General features: G+C 39.1%; 1 protein-coding gene across 3 annotated transcripts; it reads right to left on the bottom strand.

Annotated features, from left to right (window-relative positions):
- Positions 1-1980: 1980 nt before the first annotated feature.
- On the bottom strand, positions 1981-12754 carry wt1b (WT1 transcription factor b). 3 transcript variants are annotated; one of them, XM_038306689.1, is made up of 9 exons: positions 12011-12754; positions 9504-9626; positions 7522-7621; positions 6343-6420; positions 5711-5819; positions 5473-5620; positions 5280-5369; positions 4149-4232; positions 1983-3999 (listed from the first exon to the last, which is right to left on the bottom strand). In XM_038306689.1, exons 1-9 carry the CDS (start codon positions 12417-12419, stop codon positions 3878-3880), a joined length of 1263 nt encoding a protein of 420 aa, XP_038162617.1. In that variant the 5' UTR covers positions 12420-12754; the 3' UTR covers positions 1983-3877. The 3 variants fall into 3 exon arrangements, with proteins under 3 accessions (XP_038162618.1, XP_038162617.1, XP_038162616.1); XM_038306688.1 differs by having other exon boundaries at positions 1990-3999; positions 4140-4232; XM_038306690.1 differs by lacking the exon at positions 6343-6420 and having other exon boundaries at positions 1981-3999; positions 4140-4232.
- Between the last annotated feature and the right edge of the window lie 2618 nt (positions 12755-15372).

Here is a 15372-nt window from a genome sequence, read left to right as displayed (position 1 = left end):
CATATCTGACAGCCTCCTCTCAAGGTGTTTCCCCTCGCTGTCTTTATGTATCTGCTCTTTCTCTGTTCCCTGAGTGAGAAATATTCCCCTCAAGGCCCCATCTGAGCTCCAGGCCCCCTAAGGCCTGTGCATTCCCCAAGCCCCCTAAACACAGGAGGCCCTCAGGCTCCTTTGCTGGACCACAGGGAATACCTCCCCACTCCACCCCCCTAAGAACCCCAAGGCCTCTCAGACTGCAGAGCAGCAGCTCTGCAGAAGCAAGCAAGCAGTATTGCCTAAGGGGAGGGTAAAAGCTGTCTGGGAATACAACTAAGAACATGCTTCACTTAGCAGTGGAACAGTCTCTGACAGCACCCCCTGGTGGTGTAGCTTTTTTTTGCACACAGGCCTCCATGTAGTTTCCTCTCTGGGGCTCATGGAGGCCCGTTTGAGCTACATGGGCACTGACCTTTCCAGCTCCCAGAGGTTGAAAAACATCTTTCAACCCAAATAATCCCAACAGGATCTGGATGCTGATGCCTGATGCACATGGGGCTTAAATTGATCTATTAATAAAAAAAATGGTATGCCCTTGATATGATGGGTTAAAATAATATAAAAAAGAGGTTTGAATTTGAATTTATCAAATAGATCAATTCAATTTCAAATAGATTAATGCCTGTTTCCTTGGTTATATTTGTAAAATGCAAGTCCCGGATGCACAGGCATTGAAAAGAAAAGCTTAGAGAGGCTTTGGTTGAGAAGTCTGTAAAGCTAGCAGGCCTGCTGTCCTACAGATGTCTTAGATTGTGTGTTACCAGGTGTACGTCACCTGAGATTACCCACGCTGACACCCCTTAAAGGCAAACAGCCAGCAGTACAGCTGAGGGGGCAGCTGGTGGCGTGTTTGCATGCAAGTTTGGGTGTGTTCATGCATTCAGATTGGAGCTAGCATGAGGATGAGATTCAGTCGTCAGCCATATTTTCTGTGTTGGTGGTTAGTGTCTGGCAGTGTTGCTCAGAAATCCCTCCATTCATAAGGAATGCAGTGAATCAAGTAGGTCAGCACAGGGTTCAAGGTCAGCATCTCTCCAGAAGCGCTTGATACAGATAACGGTAATGACTGAGGATTTTTAAAGCATCCGGCTCTCATCTATAGTCTCCGGTCAAGAGTGAACTGGAGTGAGAAAAAATGTTTTGCTTGGCCATCCCTGTGATCTTTCCCATGATTCACAACGCCCCTGTGGTGCCAGAACAAAGAAAAGCCTTTCCTAATCAAAGTGCACGGGATTAAGAAACGGGTGGTGGAGGGGGGGACATAGAGCCTAACAGCTATTATGTGGATTTGAAAACAGCCTAAAAGACGACTAAAATGAACAGACTGTGACCCTGAAGCAGGAAGAACAGAAGCTGCTAATAGTTTACTTCTGATCACAAAAAAAGAACTGAAAGTGGAGATTGAGAATTTGAGACCATTGCAAAAACATAGAGAGAAATACAGTGTAATGAAGCAAATTCTGTATTTAGATAGTTAGACATCTGTGGGAGGAGAAATAACATGAACATTTATTTTTAGTTAGATGATTCAACTTTTCTCTGGAAGATACAATTGCCCTGTTAATTAAGAAAAGCTATACCTGTTCCACAGGCAGCCGAATACTCCCAATGGCATTAAAACCCCCATATTTCAGAAGAGTAAGTAAGTAATGCATGTAAGTAATAATTGTCTGTATATATATAAACATCTGATTTGTTGTTTTTTTTTTTATTTTACAATATACCTTTTCTTATTTTTCTTTGTATTATCTTTAGCAAATGGCATTATGCAGAAGTCTTGTTTCTTGATTTTGATGTCCTTTGTATCCTTGATATACGTTCTATCATTCAGGAACATCATTTTTATCTACGCAAAAAATTCTATGAAAAATGTAGGATGTGAAGAAGCTGCTTTAGGTTATCTTAAGTCTTTTGGTGCCTGCAGACAGACATTTTATACAGGCTGAACAATAATAGGAAAATATGTACCTGGATTCTGCTTCTCAAACATTTTGATTCATATTGATTGTGATTTTTCATGCTAATTTCTAAATCAAGTGTGGCCATCTGCTCTCTGCACCCCAATAAATGACTGGGATGCGGAGAGAAGATGCACTGCACTTGGGGGTGCATCCAAGCAGTCTCCTGTACATTAAAATTTCAACCAAACAAGCTGATATCTTGGTGACCTATGCAATTTCATACATTTTGCAGCTTTTATTTTGGGCATAATCTATTCCTGGTTTTATTGTGATTCTCTATTTAGAATCACATTTGGAACCTATAGACTGACATAAACAGTTTTGTTTGTCTTGCATGTTAGTTTACCAGACCTGATTGCAATTTTTGTTGGGTAAGAAATGGAAGTTCAAGATTTTAGTCTCCTTTGTTGATTCTATTTTGTTTTTCAGCAGCTTTTTATTATTTAATCAAAGGTACGCCTCTCGATTGCAGATGTACGCAATGAGGGATAGAAGATATTAAACCACCGCTCTAAAGGCGCCCAGCTTGCATGTGGGTGTTTACATTGTTTTTCTCGTTACATGACAAATGTTGCTCAGACAGCTGGACAGCCGTTCCTTCTGCCCACAATCAGTCATGTTTTATTAACATACCTCCAGTGGGTGAATCATCTTATCTCTTGCACACAAGGTAACAACCATCCATCCATTTCATATATGTTTGGTTATGAGCACAATCTAAATGGACCCTCCTGTTACTCCTACTGATATCTCCAAAATGTATTAATTGTTATTACAGATAAGATCATAAGCAGAGCAGAAGTGTAGAATATGAAGTCTTTGAGAGAGTAAGGGGCAAATCCCATGGGCTGGACTGAGTGGGCTGACACTGCCACCATGTGGCTCAGATATGTAAAAAATAAATTAATTATGGATAAATACGATGAGCATGTGCACATAAGTACATATTAGTAGTATATCATGGTAATGTTGTTTATTTCAAGCTAAAGATGGTTTCACTAAACCATACTGATCAGAATGAAAAGAAATAAAGACCTTGTGTTTCATCAATGTGCACAAGTTTACCTAACTGACCCGGATTACTAAAAAACCTGACTTTTCAATCATACTCTTATTAATAAAATAGATCTGTACTGAGTGGGCTGCTCATCTTGTATAGAAGGGGGCAGTCAGCATGAAAACACGGAGGTATGCTCTCTAATGAGATTTACTTGGCTGCAGATGGTCCTGGTTACAGAGATGTGTGTCGGAGATTTAAGAGGGTCAGACCTGCACCATGTCAGAGTCACAGAGGGCCACCGTTTCACGTGCTTTTACCACCATCTCACACCGCCACCTCTCATAGGGTGGCCCCTCTTAACCTCACAGTACTCGCTCCTCTGTCATTCACACACACTCACACAGAGCACTTATGTGAATTCAGTTTTATGAAACATAGATAAGGTCTAAAGCAGATCTACAGAATAAAAAAAAAACACCACATACAATATATACAAAGCACTTTGGTGAGAAAAATCTACAATAAGGCATATAAACATGTTGACAAAAACTGGGGAAGAGAGTCCATAACATTGTCAAAGTCTGACAAAAACAGTGCAAGCATATGAAAACAGAATAGTGTATAATTTTTTCCTCATCGGCCATTTACAGCAAAAATACAAGACTCGGCTCAGATAATCTCTCCTATTGATATAATATGACCATCAAGGAATATCCTTGATGCATCTTCTATCTGAGTGCTGCTGGCGTCAGCTGTGCTCATCGCTTCACCAAGTCTGCCAGGTCACCGTAAACTGCTGACCAGGCTTCAGGCATGTTTCTTCGCGAGCTGGAACAACATACTGTCAGCTTCTTTATATTACACCCCAGTCTGTCACTGCTCAGATGGCGGGTTGTGGCTTGGTCAGGTTCCTCTGGTGCATGCTGTGGTGGCGCACCAGTTCATCAGAGCGGGCAAACTTCTTCTGACAGTTGGGCCAGCGGCAAGTAAAGGGCTTCTCACCTGACAAAAAGGGGACAAAACGAAGGAGAAATAGAGAAGATATGGCTTTAGAATAAAACACCAATTAAGTTCACAACTTAGATTTATTAATGAAGTGAACTGAGAAAATTTGAGAGGAAGAAAATAAAAGGTATACGCACTTGTTTTACCTGTATGAGTCCTAGTGTGCGTCTTAAGGTGGTCTGACCGTGCGAACTTTCTCTGACAGGTCTCACACTCAAACGGTTTCACTCCTGCAGACGTGACGGTCGAGGCGGAAAATGTCAAGAGGGAGGATAGGGAGTCAAAGTATGAACAACTATAAGGAGAAATTACTGTAATAAAGCTGGTTATGATGCAATCAGCAAAATTAGGGGTTACTATTTAAAAAAGTTATTAGGACAATATCATTGCATTTTGTGGCTTTGAAGATATTTCTTTTTTTTCTTATTTTGGGGGGGGCAAAAGATATCTATGTTAATTTTAATAAAATAAAACTTTACAATGTATTCACTTTTTGTAAGTATTGTATGTGTTGTTATAGTAATACCAGAAATTTACAATGGGAATCTTGAAGAAATTTTAGTAAACAGTTTTTCATTGACTAGTACCAACAGAGTTTCTTTATCCAACAGTGGTGATAACTTAGAGTAAGTAAAAAATATGCTTTAAAGAGTGTAGGATTTATTGACACCAAAAGCCCAAGCCTCACATTGCTGTAGATTTGATAGTTTTGTCTCTAAAGAGACCAAAAGGTGGGTATAAAACCTGACGGTCCAGTGTCTTTTGTCAATAAGTAAACCTTTGCGTATCCAAATGTTTTAAAGCAGGGGTCTTCAACGTTTTCCAGGCCAAGGACCCCCAAACTGATAACGAGATGGAGCGGGGACTCCCCAGTTATATATATTGTATTAAATTGTGTTATATTATATCAAACTGTTCCTATAGTCACTCTATTTCAGATGGAGTCATGTAACGAAAGTAATTTCCGCCATTGGATTATTCCTTGTTGATGGGACAGGTGTTCCCTGATTGAAAGAGCTCCTGTGGGCATTCATGACTGAAAAAAATTCTTCCTCCATTTATTTGTTTACTACAGTGTGTTGAATTCATGTTAATGTGTATTTAAAGTTATTTCAATCAGTGGGAAAAATTGCAAGGGGGAAATATAAAAAAAAGTGTAATCAATGAAAACTTTCGCGACCCCCATGCAGTACCTGCGCAGACCCCCTGTTGAAGACCTCCGTTTTAAAGCCTAAAGGGTTATCTGAATGCAGTATGGAGACATTAAATGAATATACCTGTGTGTCTGCGTTGGTGTCTCTTTAACTGGTCTGAGCGAGAGAATCTGCGGCCACATTCTGTGAAATCACACCGGTATGGCCTCTCCCCTGCAAAATAATCCCAAATACAGTTGCTGTTAGCACAGCTTCATCACTATCGCTTTAAGAAATTAATTAAAAACCCGTATTTCAAAATGTTTGTAACTCTTACCTGTATGTTTTCGGCCATGCATCTGCAAATGAGAAAGCTTGAAGTATCTCTTGTTGCAGCCTGGATGAGCACACACAAAAGGCCGCTTCTCACATGCCTCTGTGGACTTTGCTGCTAAAGGACCAATACTGGGCAACCGCCTGACATCCTTAGAAAAAAAAGGAAAATACAGTGAAAAGCCTTGTTAATTGATGTAATCATGTATTGAATGTGTAAATATTTCGGATAGCCGACTGACCTGAAGTCCTTTGAAGACACCATGTGTATGAATGTGGTATTGGGCACTGACGAGCATGGGTGGCGCTGGGGGCGCAGGTTCGCTCTCACAGCTGAGTGCATGGCTGTTGCTAAATGCAGATAAAATGTTCATCAGTGAGCAGGGTCTGAGATTTTAGAGTAAATCAAAGCCGTGAAATATATATATACATATATATATATATAAACCCAGAAAATCTGCCTCTGAAGCAAGGTTTATAATAATAATAATAATAATAATAATAATAATAATAATAATAATTATTATTATTATTATTATTATTATTATTATTATTATTATTGTTGTTGTTGTACCATAGAGTACAAAATAACAAAAGACAGTCTTAAAAAATTCTAGATCGTTTTCTGTTTTCTAACTTCTGTTGTCACATGAGAAAGAACCTTGTTAGTTGCATATCATCAGAGCAAAGAAATGATGATGATGATATCATCTGCATACATAGAAATAGATAATATAGTTATGTTGAAGGATTACTGATAATAAAGGAAAAGATTCATTATTAATCTCTAATCACCATGCTGAAAGTAAAACGCTAATAAATATTGTGAAACTCTATTTATATTCCCCCAAAGCTGTTAAAAGAACAGGCTCACCTCTTCATTGATGCCAGGGTGTTCATTTGGTTCCATGTCATGCATTCCAGCTGAGATGCCATTTGGTACAAATTATCACTATGAACAACATTAAAAGAAAGTTCTATCAAAAGATAAAGCAAAGATGATTAAATGCAGATGTATTTTTTTAAAGGATTTTTTGATGATTTGCTTATTAGCACATCCTCTCAGGTCATCAAACATCTCAGTTTTCTCATAAAGCACAGGCATTGCTTCTATCTTTACCTTGGCAGAACCCACTGCTACACGCACACATAGGCATGCACACTATTAAAGATGCGATTGCACTCTCTGTGGGAGTTAATGCCTCCGTGCCTAGTACACCCTGGATCAGAGCATGACATCACTCCGTCCTCAGCATCATTAGTGGCGAAAAACAGTTTTGGGGGATTTCTGGACGGCATTCCTTGAGAAGTCCTTGAGGGAAGGATCGCGATGGCTCGCTAATCACCACTGAGCTATGTTAAACTATGGAAAGGCTCATTGATATCTGACATGCACTGGCTTAGTGTAGAAGTATGTGCATGCATGTGCACGTTTGCGTCCTCTTGCTTGAGGGTTTCCAGTTCCTGCCATGAGCTCTAGCAGCCGCACACTCTTCCTTCTGCTTATCTGCTTCTGTCCCAATATTTGGGTTTCACATGTTCCTTTTCTCCAACAACATCTCCAGTTGGAATCTAAAGAATGTCCTCCTAATTTACTGCTAGAGATGCTTTACATCAAAATGAACACAAGCTGAAGACACATGTAGTGTCTGAAATGAACAGACTTCCTACTGCCACCCTCCCCTTGTGCAACTCTCACTCTCACTGAACTTGTCTCTTGTACTTTCTTCCCTCAGGGTGAATTCAGACACATCAGCAGTAGATCACCCTGTGTTTGTTTTGGCCTACTGAGCACCAGTTGGTAGCACTTAACCTCAGAACAAATGAGGATTCATGATACTGACGAAGCAGAAGCCCTTTGCAGAGCTCCTTATGGGATCAGAAAGAGTTCACACTTCCAAAAAATACCAAGAATCAGCAAGCTGTGTCAAAGGAAAGAATGTGACGTTAAAAGATGAGCAAGGAGGCTAAAAACTTTGTTGTGAGTGGAAATTGCATTCAGAGAGTGATTGAAGGCAGAGAGTGAGATTGAGAACAGAGGGAATGATTGTACCTGTTGTAGTTTCTCAGCAGTAGGGCTTGGTTGCTTGGGCAAGATTCTGACGGACTGTGACAACCAAACATGGGATTTGGTGCAGGATACTGCTGCTCAACTGAACATACAAAATGTAAAAAGATCATTTAAAATGAGCCAGCAATGCATGTCCTTCATATAAAACAATCAGAGTTCCCTGCCCACCATTTTTACCCATTTACCTTACTTTTCTGAGCTCTGAGGACTATCTAACCATTAAAGGCATAGATTTTGTTGTGGGATCTATTGGAAAAGGCCATATATGTCTTCCCATGCACCCAATATAAATGTATCATATAAACACAATAGTTTGTGGACAGTATAGGTATTTTACTCCATAAAGTGTTCTTTCATGTCGGGTCTGAGTTGAAATCTTCTAATATATCACATCTTTAGGTCTGACTGTAAAAAATGTCTGTTATCAAAATATTCTTCATTTAAATTAAATTTGAAATTAACTGACCGATTGGTGAAGCTGCTGCTATAATGGACACACTGGACTGGTCTGTCTTGTTAAAGAGAGAGCTGAGCGAAAAGGCAAGTCTCTAGATTCACTGGTCTGTCTACGTTCCTACCCTCACCTATGGTCATGAAATCTGAATCATGATGGAAAGAACGAGATCTGAGATACAAGCGGCTGAAGTTAGATTTCTCTGCAGGGTTGGTGGGCGCTCCCTTAGAGATAGGGTGAGGAGCTTGGTCCTTTGGGAGATGCTCAGAGTGGAGACGCTTCTCCTCCACTAAGCTGAGGTGGCTCGGACATGTTTTTCTGATGCCTCCCACAGGTAGGAGGCCCAGGACACAATGGAGGGACTATGTCTCTCGGCTGGCCTAGGAGCGTCTCAAGCTTCCCCCAGCAGAGCTGGAGAGGGAGGTCTCTGCTGAGACTGCTGCCCCGCAACCCGGTCCCAAATAAAGTGGGAGACGTCAAGTATGATTACAAATAAAATACTTTTTGGTTATAACTATGATAATGTCTGGTTTATCAATAACACTCAAAGAAGCATTTTGTTTTACAAAAAAAAAAAAGAAAACTAAACTAACTTTAGCTTGGTTTTCTTGGCAAAGAACAGGTGTTGTATTGCATAACAAATTTTAGCATTAAAACATCTGGTTGTCAGAGTAGTCATTCTGCTGCTTTTTATATTTGGAAATCAGGATGACAAATGAACAGATAATAAAATCTGTATAGCTACAGACAAGTTGTCACACATAGTAACGACAAGGAAACGGTGACAACTGATTATGTGTCAGCTTCCTAATGTAGCATCTCATTTCTCTAATTTAAACAAAGCCTGAATAAATTCCAGGTGGTAGGAGAGGTGAAGAGTTTGGGGTTTGGATGAAAGGCGGTCTACCATAGTCTGCAGTTTCTTTCTCTTTGTAGTTTTAAAAGTTAAGTCACAGTTTTAATCATTTTCCAATAGGAACAAAAAGAAAGCATGACAAGAGCGTCATTTATGTTAGAAAATGTGTTTATTGGGGTACTTCTGGTCAGAGAAGTAAGTGAGTTAGTACTTTAAGTTGATGAATATGCAATGACTTATTTGTGGATCATAAAACACTTTAAGATCCAACCAAAACCAGATGTTATTATACTGGCATGGACTTTTGAAATATTTTTGCAAAACAATAACGGTTAATTTAAGTTGCTTGCTATTTTTCACTGAGTTGAATGAGAAACTGTGATGCTTTTTAGGTTCATACAGTATACTGTTCCCATGACAGTTACTAGCATTCCAACAGAGTCTCAGAAGGTTATTCCCTTTAAGTTATGACTTTTCAAAGTCATTAAGGCAAACCGTGTTTACGTGTGCCTGAAACTGAGACACTTGAATGAAAGTAGATATTAGCGATAGTGTTTGTGGTATGAGAAATGATGGGTTACTTCTTATATAACCTTGATGAGACGTCATAGTTTTTCCGGTCTGGTGAAGATATGTTGAAGCACAGACACTTACCTATGCTGTTCGTCGGTGACAGCGTGTCTTCGTGCTTGAAGGACAGGCTGGAGAGCTGAGGAGTATAGTGGGAGGGTGTGTGACCGTAACTGGGGTTGCTGTCTAAACCGACAGTGCCATAACCTGAGGAGAGAAACATGAAGAGACGGGGATGAGGAAAAAAAAATTTCTGCTGGACCCATTAAAAATGACCACCAAACAAACGGTAGTGACGTTTTGAAGCTTGTGAAGAAACCAGCGTCAGTTATCTATTTCCTGTTGGTAGTATGTCTTAGTTCCTGGCAAGATTACTGCAGAGAGGCATCCATCAAAAAAAACTAAATCCTCTTTCCTCAGAAGCATATTCCCTTTTTCCCTCATCTATCTCTGGCTTGTGGTTGCAAAATTTATGGCAGGTGGAAAAAGAAATTTTGCCAAAACACAAGAGACAGTCTGAGAATGAGCTACTGTTGGATAAGGTCTGTAGACGAGAAATCAACAATATCAATCAGCTCATGAACTTTTGGTCATAATCTCAAACAGCAGCAGTTGTGATGTTAATTCAAAGCATTCTTGTAGCATCACATGACAACTTCAACTGGATGCATATTTATCTTAATGTAAAAGTCGATGAAATATCTGTATGACACACACACCTAAAGAAAGGAATATCCTGAGTCAGGCCTAAGCTGGAAGTTAAATAGTTTCTTAGAAAAATGACTCATTATTAAGTTATTTTTAGCATTACAAAAAAAAAAAAAAAAAACGTCTGTTTTCTGTTTTGTTGCTTCATCAGAAACTGCTTTTTCAACTGAGCAAAAACAAAACTGTAGTTCCAGACACATCAGCAGAGTCGGCCTTAAACAATTAAACGGCTGTAAAGTTAATGTTAAAGCAACAAGAATGATATGGGTTCTATGCTGCAGTGCTACAGTATATTTAACACTGTGAAATTTAAAAATGTCACCAAGGCTGAGTGGGAGTTAAACATGTTGTATGTATTTTTTTTGGGTGTGTGTGTGTGTGTGTGTGTGTGTGTGTGTGTGGGGGGGGGTAAATATATTCAATTTCATGGAAACTTGTTTTGACAATATTTGTCAGAAGAGGTGCAAGATCTGTATTCTTTGACTTTGACTCTGGTCAAGGCATTTTTTTCTGAGCTCTCTGCCAGAGTTTAATTTTACATTTCACTTTAAAACGCAAAACTTATAAATATTAATACATATCAATATTTGGGGTAGGAAAGTACTTTACATTTCTTTAAATTTTTTTTGGTTTTGCTATTTTTTTTTATCTAAATAAAAACAGTGAAATGGTTTTACACCATTATCAAAAGTTTAAGCTATTCTAAAACCTTTGAGCAACCTTTTATGTGTTCAAACCAGAGGTGTCAAGTAACGAAGTACAAATACTTCGTTACTGTACTTAAGTACACTTTTTAGGTATTGCTTATTTTTCCTCCTACTTCTGACTTCTACTCATTACATTTTCAAACAAGTATCTGTACTTTCTATTCCTTACATTTTTAAAACAAATGTTACTCGTTACTCTTGGCTTTGGTTTTATGCAGAGGTCACGGATTAGCGAACCGCGGTCCGGTGTTATGTATGCCAAAAAGTGCTTGCCTGCCGAGATATGCATCCCCAGTCGCGGGAGCGCGTCTCGCTCTGTACAACTGCATATCAACGAGGAAAACGCATTAAAATATAACCAATGGAGCTACTTGTTGTTATATTAATGAAATAAAAACATTTAGATATACCTCTCGTGGGAAACAAATTGTGGTTATTTGGCAGATTCATTTACAAAAGTACGGGTGTTATGAACAACATTAAATCCAAAGATTTTGTCCGAGGTACGGCTGATTTATATGTTGTAGTCCTGTTATTCACACACAACAATAAACAGTGATAGCCGACGTGAGTTTTGAAACTGCAAAGCTTTGTCTTAAGCGGCACATCAAACACGCATCCACACAGCACAGGGTTCACAGACCAGCGTTATGCCAACAAGACCTCCCTCATTCTTGGCCCTATCTCAAAGAATTTTTCGAAATAGTTGAAAAATTAGCTTTCAATTCAAATAGTGGCATCTGGCTGTTTATTTAAAGGTTACTTTATACTTTTATACTTTAAGTATTATATAGTATAATTTAAGTAGTTTTTGGAGCACATACTTTTTCACTTTTACTTGAGTTAAGAGGTCAAGTTGATACTTCAACTTTTACCAGAGTGTTTTTAAACTGCAATATCTATACTTCTACTTAAGTAAGAAATGTGTGTACTTTTGACACCACTGGTTCAAACCCAGCTTGTACATTAGTGAAAAGCATGTCTGTTTAGTTGTTTATTGAGAGGATGTTAACTTTTAGTCAGCACAGAAGGACTTGCTTCATTGTTAATATTGGAGTAATAATTCTCTCTTGAAGATGTTTCTTCCCAAAAGTGATAGCCATGAAAGTGGAAGGAAATCTCTAATCTTGTCTCTGCCTGATTCTGTTAAAGGCACGGGTAAGACAGGTTCCTTACCCTGGTTCCTGGTTGGAGGCGGACTCTCCACACAGCCAGGCAGGTAAGCCCCACCAGAAAACATTCTTTGACTTGAGGCTGTCTCCCCAAAGGCACCCACCCGACAGGGGCCCGAACCTGTGAACTGGCCGGAGAAATGCACGGTAAAGGCCCCGAGACCACAGTGTGGGTCCTCGGTTAGGTCGGCAGACCCCCAGCTGGGCTCCTGCTTTATGAGGGAGTGGTGGGAGTTCATGGAGCTGTAGGGAGAGCCAGGATGAAGGTCCAGCAGCTGGGTCCATTGGCCGCCGCCAACAGGTAGCGTTCCAGCTCCTGGTAAGGATGGCACAGGGGGTGCCGGTGGTAAGAGGGTCAGATCGCAGACCTCTGAACCCACTGACACACCTCCACAGTTCAGTTCAGTCAGCATTTCTAAAGACAGTTTTAGACAGTCAAAAGAAGAATAGATGCTGCTCCAAAAAAACAAGGATACAAAGAAAAGACTCAGGGAGTTCCTGAGATTATCAAAAAATATTAATGAAAAAACAAAAAGTTTGGATCCAACATTTCTTCAGAATTAAATAAAATTCTCATCATATATTTCCAAAGCCATTTTTCTGCCTCTTATGATGGAGTAAAACATGAAAATAAGCGGCTTCTAAAAGCCTGGAGGATATAGCTGAAGCTTTTCCGGTACCTGCAGAAATAAGTGAGAGTCTATAAGGTTCACAGTGTCTGCAGGCTCTGTCTTCATTATGGCTTTCCTTATTCTCCTGAAGACTGAAATACTGCAAAACTTGGAACAGGGGGGAGGAGCAAGACGGCCTTAGAAGAGGATGACTCTCTGCTTTGCTCCAGCAGCTACAGGCTGCATGTCTAAGTAGATTCTGACTAATGTCATGTTTGTTTGACTGTGTGTTGCTCTCCACTCTTGTCAAACTGAAGTGTTGAAGGTTTGAGTGAAGCAGTAAGTTAACAGGATATTTAGTGCCTAAATGTTTAAAGTTGTATCAAATTCATTGAAATGAACTGTAAACCCACAAACACATAGATAAAAATGTGTGTATAAGTTCACCGAGAAAACTATGCTTTGTTGTCTGGCTACTTTGATTTGAGAGCATCATTCCTAACAGAGCATTGTTATGCTGAAATTCTTCTCTCTTTTTAAATATGCTCTAAATTCAACTAAAAGAACAAATAGAAAAAAATATATATATAAAGAAAGGATGAACAACAGGGTTGGAAAAACAGCAGAATACAGTAAAAGCGTAACATGAACTCTAAAAGTTAAAGTGTTTTGTTTGATTTTTTCCCCCTCCTTTTGGACTCGTTTGCTAAAAGCATCTCACATAAAGAGCATGGCCTTGGAGCAGAGCCACATCACACAAAAGGATAATTATTTATTAGTGGAGTAGAGGGGGAGTTCAGTGTGGGTGTGTGTCAGACACAGAGGTTCCAGCTTTAACTCTAACTTTACTTTAAATACGCAAGAATGCAAGAGTTTCAATTGGCCGGTAAAAAGTAGCCAGCTGCTGTGGATCCTTTAACATTGGGGTATTTCTCAAATTAGCACAAGGGTTCCTCCTTTGTCTTTTCCCTGAAAGCTGACAAGCAAAAAAAAAAAAGTGTTATAAACTTTTATTTAACCAGCAAAAAGGCGTGTAACCTTTATTGTATCAAACATATTTGGATAGAAAATATGGAAGATTCTCACTTTGAGAAATATTTTTAAGGGTTGAATTATTTGAAGATACATTATACAAATGAATTAAATGGAATTTTATTTAGATGAGTAAAAAAGTTTGTGTTTTATTACTTTTCACAGCACTTTTTAAAGACTTTGTGATCTAATGATCTGTGGGTGCTAGGTGTTTTTTGTTTTTGTTTACTTTTCTGCCTTATTTTGATTATGTTTATCTCAGTTTAAGCACTGTTACCTTGCAGTACGAAGGTTTTGGTTTTGATTCCCGGCCCAGGCTCTTTGTTGAGCTCTTTGTTGAGTTTGCATGTTCTCCCCGTGCATGCGTGGGTTGTCTCCGGATACTCCAGCTTCCTAAACATGACTGTTAGGTTAATTGACCTCTCTAAATTGTCCTTAGGTGTGAGTGTGTGTCTCTGTGTTGCCCTGCGAGAGAATGGCGACCTGTCCAGGGTGTACCCTTTCCCTCGCCCATAAACTTCGGAGAAAGGCACCGGCCACACCACTACCCTGACAGGACTAAGCAGGAGAAGATGGATGGATGTTTATTTGTGTTTATTTCTTACCGTTGCTTTCAGTTAATAAAAAACAAAAGGCTTCAGCATTTATATGAACAATAAGGTTTGTATTATTTCACAAGATAAATTGATTCAATATGACCCTTGTAGTTATTATTGGGCCTGCACAGTGGATCAGTTGTCAGCACAGTTGTCTTGCCGCTAGGAGGTCCTGCATTTGAATCCCCCTTTCAAAGAGTTCATGTTCTTCTGGTAACTGTGTGGGTTCTCTGTGGGTACCCCAGCTTCCTCTCTCTTTCAGAAAAAATGTGATTATGGTGCTGAATTTGCGTGTGTATATTTTTTCCCCTTTATGAACCCGTTCTATCATGCAGTGGAGAAAGGCACAACATCCCAGACAGAAACCTACAAGGGATGGAGGACAGGCTGAACTGCTTCTGCTATCCCTGATTTTAGAAAGTAATGTACCTCCACTTACTTAACTTTTTAAAAAACACTTTTTATGTTTACAAAAGCTCAATCAGTAGATTTTGCCAATATAATTTTTTTCTTTCCATGTTGAAGTTGTTCAGAGCATCAGTGTTTTCAGCATGGTGTGAACCTGTTCAGTTCCCCTTATCCTTCCAAAATAACACAAGAAAGGTTGGCAGAGGTAACAGTTAGTTATAATATAACGATATTTAGGTACCCTGGGCCATAATTTGAAGATACATTTTTTAGCTTGTGAGCTCAAAATTAAACCATCAAATATGAAAAAGAGAAACATTCTTTTTTTACATGTATTTATTCTGGAAGAAGTGAAAGTAATCAATTAATACTGTGTGAAATGTGTGCCTCCTTCTCCTCAAATCGGCTGTAAAAGTTAGAAAAAAAACCTCAAAAATGTTTACATTCAATGTTTCATAATAATAAAGAAAAAAAGGACTTTCGGACGTGAAAAGCATTATGTTCTGAGGTGACGAAAGCTTCTTTGGAAACTGAGGCAATAAAGTGTAAAAAAACTAAAGGGGAACCTTAATATACAATGCTACACTCACCTGCCGAATATAACCTTAGGATGAATGTGTTTGATATAGACATGACAATAATAAAGCAGGTAGGAAAACTTTTTGATTGCTCAGTTTAAACTACTAATAAGGCTTTAAAAAAGCTTTTAACGAACCTTG

The sequence above is a fragment of the Cyprinodon tularosa genome, unplaced genomic scaffold (genome assembly GCF_016077235.1).
Source record: "Cyprinodon tularosa strain WSP-4 unplaced genomic scaffold, ASM1607723v1 ctg59, whole genome shotgun sequence".
In the NCBI taxonomy this organism is placed as follows: domain Eukaryota; kingdom Metazoa; phylum Chordata; class Actinopteri; order Cyprinodontiformes; family Cyprinodontidae; genus Cyprinodon; species Cyprinodon tularosa.
The sequence above is the reverse complement of the archived record's forward strand: the minus strand, read 5'-3'. Positions and strand labels throughout refer to the sequence as shown.